The sequence below is a fragment of the Staurois parvus genome, unplaced genomic scaffold, assembly GCF_062004578.1.
Source record: "Staurois parvus isolate SC_StPar_1 unplaced genomic scaffold, SC_StPar_1.0 ptg002574l, whole genome shotgun sequence".
In the NCBI taxonomy this organism is placed as follows: Eukaryota; Metazoa; Chordata; class Amphibia; order Anura; family Ranidae; genus Staurois; species Staurois parvus.
In genome coordinates, this window is record NW_028320370.1 from 45967 (window position 1) to 53992 (window position 8026).

General features: G+C 55.3%; 1 protein-coding gene across 1 annotated transcript in view; it reads right to left on the reverse strand.

The window, feature by feature from the left end:
* The window catches only part of LOC149430626 (neuralized-like protein 4), a 50083-nt gene extending 42694 nt beyond the window's left edge, over positions 1-7389 (reverse strand). Inside the window, exons 1-10 of the mRNA XM_089666178.1 lie at positions 7304-7389; positions 6172-6244; positions 5806-6061; positions 4699-4880; positions 4535-4620; positions 4178-4340; positions 3584-3779; positions 1847-1923; positions 1129-1207; positions 26-201 (exon numbers count right to left, since the gene is read on the reverse strand). Of these exons, the coding sequence (XP_089522304.1) occupies positions 26-201; positions 1129-1207; positions 1847-1923; positions 3584-3779; positions 4178-4340; positions 4535-4620; positions 4699-4880; positions 5806-6061; positions 6172-6244; positions 7304-7384 (1369 nt within the window). The 5' untranslated portion in view covers positions 7385-7389. The remainder of the gene's footprint in view (positions 1-25; positions 202-1128; positions 1208-1846; positions 1924-3583; positions 3780-4177; positions 4341-4534; positions 4621-4698; positions 4881-5805; positions 6062-6171; positions 6245-7303) is intronic.
* Between the last annotated feature and the right edge of the window lie 637 nt (positions 7390-8026).

Here is an 8026-nt window from a genome sequence, read left to right on the forward strand (position 1 = left end):
GCAGTGCATTGTGGGTGGAGCTCACCTCTTCCAGAAGGAAGTCCTGTACAGGCGACGCCCTGGTCCACACCATCAATAAAATAGTGAAGGTCTCCCCTGGCCGTCTTCATCATTCCGATACGGGACGCCGATCCCAGAGAATCTAGATCACATCCATAGTTGGTCCTCAGAGTGTTCCCGTCCTGCATGATGGCTGTGCCACTAGAAAAATCAGAGGAAGGGTTAGTTCCATTATTGGGCCTCTTGTACCCTCCTGAGGGACCATGAAGGGTGTGCCACTGGGAAATTAGAGGAAGGGTTAGTTCCATCATGGGGCCTTCCATCATCTCCTGGGGGCCCATGAAGGGTGTTATGCTGGAGGAAGGGTTAGTTCCATCATGGGGCCTTCCATCACTTTCTGGGAGCCCATGAAGGGTGTTCTGCTGGAGGAAGGGTTAGTTCCATCATGTGGCCTTCCATCACCTCCTGGGAGCCCATGAAGGGTGTTCTGCTGGAGGAAGGGTTAGTTCCATCATGGGGCCTTCCATCACCTCCTGGGAGCCCATGAAGGGTGTTCTGCTGGAGGAAGGGTTAGTTCCATCATGGGGCCTTCTATCACCTTCTGGGGGCCCATGAAGGGTGTTATGCTGGAGGAAGGGTTAGTTCCATCATGGGGCCTTCTATCACCTTCTGGGGGCCCATGAAGGGTGTTATGCTGGAGAAAGGGTTAGTTCCATCATGGGGCCTTCAATAACATTCTGGGGAGCCAACGTTCCCCCTTAAAGCAGCCATCACAAGATACAGACCCTCCCATTGGTCAAACAATGCACCTCCTGTGCCCCCCGATTTAGTTTCTCCTTCTCCCAGATTTAACGGCCAAGCAACACCAACTGCCAGCAGCCTGTGCAAGTAGAGCACCTTTACTGGTCTGACACAGTCTCAGTGGACATTGAAATGGCAGGGGGTGTGGCTTAGCCATGTAGTCAGAGGTCAGAGCCAAGCATCAGTGAAACCAAATCAGAGAGACTTATCCGAGTAAGGATATTGTAACGGCGGACACCTTGTAGTGCCTACTCCACAGCAACACCGTAATACAAAGCCCAGGTTCCCTGGAGATGTCCTTCATTGTGGTCCCCACAGGGGTCCTACCTCAGCATCCAGGTGTCGTAGTCTATGTCGGTCATGGTGTTGGGAAATTCCAGGTCCTCGGGGCGGATACAAGTCACTCCTGAGAGAAAGATATATGGAAAAAGATGGTTAGCATAGGAGAGAGTTCAGTTTGAGGACCAGAGAGGAGTGACTGGGACTAAGTTTGTCAGGACCAAAGGACAATGTCAGAGGGCAGCGTCGGGGGCTGCAGAGGGCAGCATAGGGAGTGAGAGCCAGAGAGGACAAAGTAGAGTAGTGGCGGTGTCAGGACCAGAAAGGGCAGTATCAGGATGGAACAGTCTGCATATTGTACCCAAGGACCCGCGCTGCAAGGATCTCCCTGCTTCTGCTTTATCCATTCTGTGGCTCTGTGCTTTTTCCACCTTTATCATTACCTCTCCAACCATCAGGGGAAGCATTAACCTAAGGAAGCTAAGCCCTGCCTCTACCAAGATGGCCGCCTAAACACAGGGACACGGCGCAGAACCTGGCATCTTTGGTGTGCAATTTCCAGAGCTCAAGCACCTTTTAATAAGATGGTGAACGCTATACTACAATGAACCTGTGATTCGATTTTAGGAGACTCCAAAAACAGGTCCATAGCTGACCTCAGATCCACCATAACATAAAACCCAAAACCTTATGCACTATAGAAATCAGATTATGTCCCCATCATATATATCATATCACAGGCCAGCTCCTCCATCCACATCCTCACCTGCCTCTATAGATCCTGACCAACGATCCACCATCTTCTGTATGACAATCTCAAAGAGTTCCCCGTCCTTCAAAGGCCTGGAGATAGAGAGAGAGATGAAGTGGTTATCACATTACTGAAACAAATGAGAAGGAGTAGAATGACCACTTACAAAGGGTGCTGCATGAAAGAGGAGGAAACCCAACTCAGGTATGAGAAGGAATAGGAGGAAGCCCCACCCAGGAGGAATAGGGGGAGGGAAAACCTACCTGGAAAAAGGAACAGTGCAATATGAGGAAGCCCCACCCAGGAGGTACAAGGGGGACTTACCCTGAAAAGGAACAGAGGAATAGGAAGAAGCCCAACCCAAAAGAGAAAAAAAAAAAAAAAAAAAAAAAAAAAAAAAAAGGAAGTAGATGAGACAGTTCCACTAGAGGAACACAGAGAAGGAGAATCTGCCTGTGAAGAGTGGAACCCCACACCTAGCAGGAAGAGAAGCTACACCACAGGAGTACACACAAATAGTACAAAGAAATGATAAGATGTCACAGGCACGCTGTCCCCCCCCCCCCATTTCACATATGTCTCCCACCACCCTGCACCACTCACATGTGGGCAGACATGAAGCCTGAATCCCATTCCTTCCTCAGTGCCTCACATGCAGCTCTCAGCTTTCCACACCAGCTGTGTGCAAGGGCTGAGCAGCCCGAGCCCCTGCTGAAAAGATTTATAGATGAACAGCATACTGGCCGCATGCTTCCTTCCATGGGTGCTAAAGTTCTGGTGGGAACAGTGAGCTCTCCTTCCTGTGCTGCAACCATGCCTGCCATAATTGCCCCCGGTCACACTACTGATGCAGCGGTTATAAGGACAACTCGAAGCCAAGCATGGGGTTACCTGGCCCATGGGATTGTGCCCCAGCTTAGGCATATATACCCGAGTAGGGGGCCAGAGCTATGACCTGTTCCTGCCGGAGCCAGTATTGTCTGCACCTATGAAGACCAGAGACTGAGGCCATGCCTCTCTCCCCTCGCGCAGAAGCCTCTCCTCAGTGTGCCCTCTGCTCTGTCACTTGTTCTGCTGTGTACTGCCCGCTGCACAGGGCATCTGACACTGTGCCCAGGTAATCCTGGTCCTCCACCTCTCCTCAGAACGCTGCAAGTCCCTACTCTGCTGGTCATCCTGCCTGGACCCCCTTTTGTTAATACTGCCTTGCCGGCTACCAGAGAAGGTCAGATGCTTAGAGTGTATGTCCTTGAACCCTTCAATTATGCATTTCTGCTGCCCTATGGCCTGTGACTGCTGCCATTTAATCTATGTCCTGTGAACTGTGCCCGGTGACTGATCACTTAGCTGTGCCCTTTGGACTACCCCTGCTGTGCCTGGATTGCTACCCGTGACATTGGACTCACTAAGTGCCGCCCTAACTCCCTATGGTGCCATATTGCTGTACTGTAAACCTGCCGTGAGTATCTCCATGTCTTGGGAGTGTCACTTGGGGATTGCCCCTTACCGTTGCACCCCAATTTCCTCCTAGAACCCTGCTGAGTCTCGCCATCCACACTACACTGATCTCACATCCCCTTCTGTGTACCAGAAGACCTGTTAAACCCCCCACACATCAGGCCCTGTGCGCGCTCTGCCTGTGCGCGCTCTGCCTGTGCGCGCTCTGCCTCTACAATCTACACAGTTCATTACACAATGGCAGGAGGATGAGGACATAGCAGCTGAGAGGGTCACTTACTGCCCCACACCTACCTATTAGATATGACAATGGCGTCATTGAATTCACTGCGAGAGTTGTTCCTCAGGGCAGTGCGGCCTCCGTTGGTTATCAGGGCATTACTACCATGAAGGTGATGGAAGCGCAGGTCAGACAGAGACTGGAGAGCGCAAGGAGTTCCCGGGGTCAGAGCGAGGGCGTCTTCTTCTTCTCCCGCCAGAGGCACCGAATCTGAGAAGAGGGAAAAACAGATATAAAGATGGCCGACCGTCACACTCCGTAGTAGGGACACAGGAGGAACAATGCAGGATTAATAGAGGGGGGAAGACCCTTCTCACACCTCATTGACTTCTCAGGGCACGTATTGACCATTACTGACGTATCCTCATGTCTCCATCTGGGAAATATGACACAATTTACTGACTCTGGGGAGCGGGACCCGTGCTGACCCCAAAGAGGGGCGCCCGTGCCGCCCTCCCTCCACAGACAGGACACATGCTGCCCAGATCTCCTTCAGAAGAGCCATGACAAGCCCTAACTGGCAGGAATATCTTGGGTGTCTCTTCTCAGCAGTCAGTTTTAGACATCTCAGAGATGCTGATTCTGGGGAACATGACATCACCACTTACCGGTTTCATCCAGTATTGTGGCCTGTGCTGCCTGACCATAGAGATCCACCACAGCAAAGACATTGGGTGGGACATTCCACGCTGCCACACCCTGCGCCACCCCGTTGACGAAGAAATTCAGAGTGCCATCTTCTCTGCGCACCACTCCGACTGTGTCACCTGCCTGAGGGAAAAGCATAGAATAGAGGTCTCAGCAAGTGTTGCTCTAGGAACCCGATTTCAGCAAACCATGGCCATCATTGTCCATGTACACAACAACACCCTACCAATCCAACATGGACCTCTACAAAACATCTCAAGCTAGATTTCTGCTCTTTAAACCCCAACCTTCTTTAAAGCTCTAAACGCTCAACTGACCTTGAGCCGGTCCAGGTTGTGGCCATATTCATCCAAGATGGTGGTCCCATTGTGCATGACTCCATTTCCAGTCATCATCCAGGTACCTGGGTGGGTCAGAGGACCTTAAGACATGTTTTACAGAAAATGAATGCCATGTATTATGGGTAGGTTGGTGTTCTCACCTGATCGGAGGTTGGTCATGGTGGACGGCAGCTGTAGGTATGCTGGGTTATGGGTGGTGACCCCGATCTCAATGGATCCCGCCCACTTATCCACCATCTTATCTATCCGGACCTGGAAAACCTCATTGTTGTGCAATGGCCGATTACTGAGGACCACCCCATGGTTAAAGTCATCTGTGGCACTGCTCAGACAAGACACACCACAGTCATGCCGGTCACATCTCATCATCATTATTGCTTGTTCAGAACTCTCTATGACAATAATTATCCATTTCTGACACTAAAGACACAAACTGAGGAGACCGGACACAGGACATGAGAGATGAGAGGAGACCAGAGACAGGAGAGGAGACCAGAGAGAGAGAGGGGAGAGAAGAGAGGAGAGGAGACCAGAGACAGGAGGTGAGAGAGGAGAGGAGAGGAGACCAGAGACAGGATGTGAGAGAGGAGACCAGACCAGAGACAGGAGGTGAGAGAGAGGAGACCAGAGTCAGGAGGTGAGAGAGAGGAGACCAGAGTCAGGAGGTGAGAGATGATAGGAGATGAGACCAGAGACAGGAGGTAAGAGATGATAGGAGATGAGACCAGAGACAGGAGGTAAGAGATGAGAGGAGACCAGAGACAAGAGGTGAGAGATGAGAGAAGACCAGAGTCAGGAGGTGAGAGAGGAGAGGAGACCAGAGACAGGAGGTGAGAGATGAGAGGAGACCAGAGACAGGAGGTGAGAGATGAGAGGAGACCAGAGACAGGAGGTGAGAGGAGACCAGAGTCAGGAGGTGAGAGATGATAGGAGATGAGACCAGAGACAGGAGGTAAGAGATGATAGAAGACCAGAGACAGGAGGTGAGAGATGAGAGGAGACCAGAGACAGGAGGTGAGAGATGAGAGGAGACCAGAGACAGGAGGTGAGAGATGAGAGGAGACCAGAGTCAGGAGGTGAGAGATGAGAGGAGACCAGAGTCAGGAGGTGAGAGATGAGAGGAGACCAGAGTCAGGAGGTGAGAGATGAGAGGACACCAGAGACAGGAGGTGAGAGATGAGAGGACACCAGAGACAGGAGGTGAGAGATGAGTCCAGCCTAGACCCAGCCTCCACACAGGTACATACTGAGGTCTCAGGGCGGTACGCCCCCCGTTGATGATTGAAGCCTTCTGTCCACAGTTGGGGTGGAAGAGCAGTTGCCCGGGATCGGGTGTGTTGGAGCTCTGGCGTCCTGCATCGGGTGATCTCGCCCTCAGGATGGCGTTATTCCTCCGCAGCCGGTCAGCGTGGTTGTGATTATGGACGATGGTCACTTTGACAGCCATGCCATAGAGATCCACAACACCATAAACCACCGGAGGAGTCTGACAGGAGGCCACACCTACAGGGCAAACACCAATAAAACCTGTGTATACCGTGGCTGGAGAGTCCCACTCTCGGCGCTCGTGTGCCCCCACTCCACAACAGGATATAGAGAGCAGAGAGTCTCACCTTGGTCCATGCCATTGATGTAAAAATGGAGAGCTCCGTTGGATTTCCTGGTGAGTCCAATGTGGTCACCCTCCTGGTAACAGAAGACCACCATTAATGATGGATACAACATAGAGTGGTCCTCCACCCTGATATCAGGGGTCAAAGTTTACCCCCCTCCTCTGGGTAAGAGACAGCCATTGGGAGCCCCCACCCCAGACGCCCGGAGGGCGAGGGAAGCCCCCACCGAAACGCCCGGAGGGCGAGGGAAGCCCCCACCCCAGACGCCCGGAGGGCGAGGGAAGCCCCCTCCCCAGACGCCCGGAGGGCGAGGGAAGCCCCCTCCCCAGACGCCGGGAGGGAAGCCCCCACCCAAACGCCCGGAGGGCGAGGGAAGCCCCCTCCCCAGACGCCCGGAGGGAAGCCCCCTCCCCAGACGCCCGGAGGGAAGCCCCCTCCCCAGACGCCCGGAGGGCGAGGGAAGCCCCCTCCCCAGACGCCCGGAGGGCGAGGGAAGCCCCCTCCCCAGACGCCCGGAGGGCGAGGGAAGCCCCCTCCCCAGACGCCCGGAGGGCGAGGGAAGCCCCCTCCCCAGACGCCCGGAGGGCGAGGGAAGCCCCCTCCCCAGACGCCCGGAGGGCGAGGGAAGCCCCCTCCCCAGACGCCCGGAGGGCGAGGGAAGCCCCCTCCCCAGACGCCGGGAGGGCGAGGGAAGCCCCCATCCCAGACGCCGGGAGGGCGAGGGAAGCCCCCATCCCAGACGCCGGGAGGGCGAGGGAAGCCCCCATCCCAGACGCCGGGAGGGCGAGGGAAGCCCCCATCCCAGACGCCGGGAGGGCGAGGGAAGCCCCCATCCCAGACGCCGGGAGGGCGAGGGAAGCCCCCATCCCAGACGCCGGGAGGGCGAGGGAAGCCCCCATCCCAGACGCCGGGAGGGCGAGGGAAGCCCCCATCCCAGACGCCGGGAGGGCGAGGGAAGCCCCCATCCCAGACGCCGGGAGGGCGAGGGAAGCCCCCATCCCAGACGCCGGGAGGGCGAGGGAAGCCCCCATCCCAGACGCTGGGAGGGCGAGGGAAGCCCCCTCCCCAGACACCATCTATGCACAAATCCTCCCCGGGTCTCGGCACATGCTGACACAGACTGGATCCTGACCTGCAGCTCGTCCAGGCTGAACTCACAGTACTCCCTCCGCGTCCCCTTCCCGTTAGTCAGAATCCCACAGCCGCTCATCATGATGGTCCCTGTCAGGAGAAAAAAAAAATGGAAGCCACCAGATCAGACAGTAACGCAGCAAACGACTTGGGGGAGGGGCGTCAGGATGGCACAGGCCCTGCAGGGAGATAGGAGGCTGCCATACATTAGGGGAGGGGGTCAGAGATGGATGACCCACCCCCAGGTCAGGGAGGGAGATAGGAGGCTGCCATACATTAGGGGAGGGGTCAGAGATGGATGACCCACCCCCAGGTCAGGGAGGGAGATAGGAGGCTGCCATACATTAGGGGAGGGGTCAGAGATGGAAGACCCACCCCCAGGTCTGGGAGGGAGATAGGAGGCTGCCATACATTAGGGGAGGGGTCAGAGATGGATGACCCACCCCCAGGTCAGGGAGGGAGACAGGAGGCTGCCATACATTAGGGGAGGGGTCAGAGATGGATGACCCACCCCCAGGTCAGGGAGGGAGACAGGAGGCTGCCATACATTAGGGGAGGGGTCAGAGATGGAAGACCCACCCCCAGGTCTGGGAGGGAGATAGGAGCCTACCATACATTAGGGGAGGGGTCAGAGATGGATGACCCACCCCCAGGTCAGGGAGGGAGATAGGAGGCTGCCATAAATTAGGGGAGGGGTCAGAGATGGATGACCCACCCCCAGGTC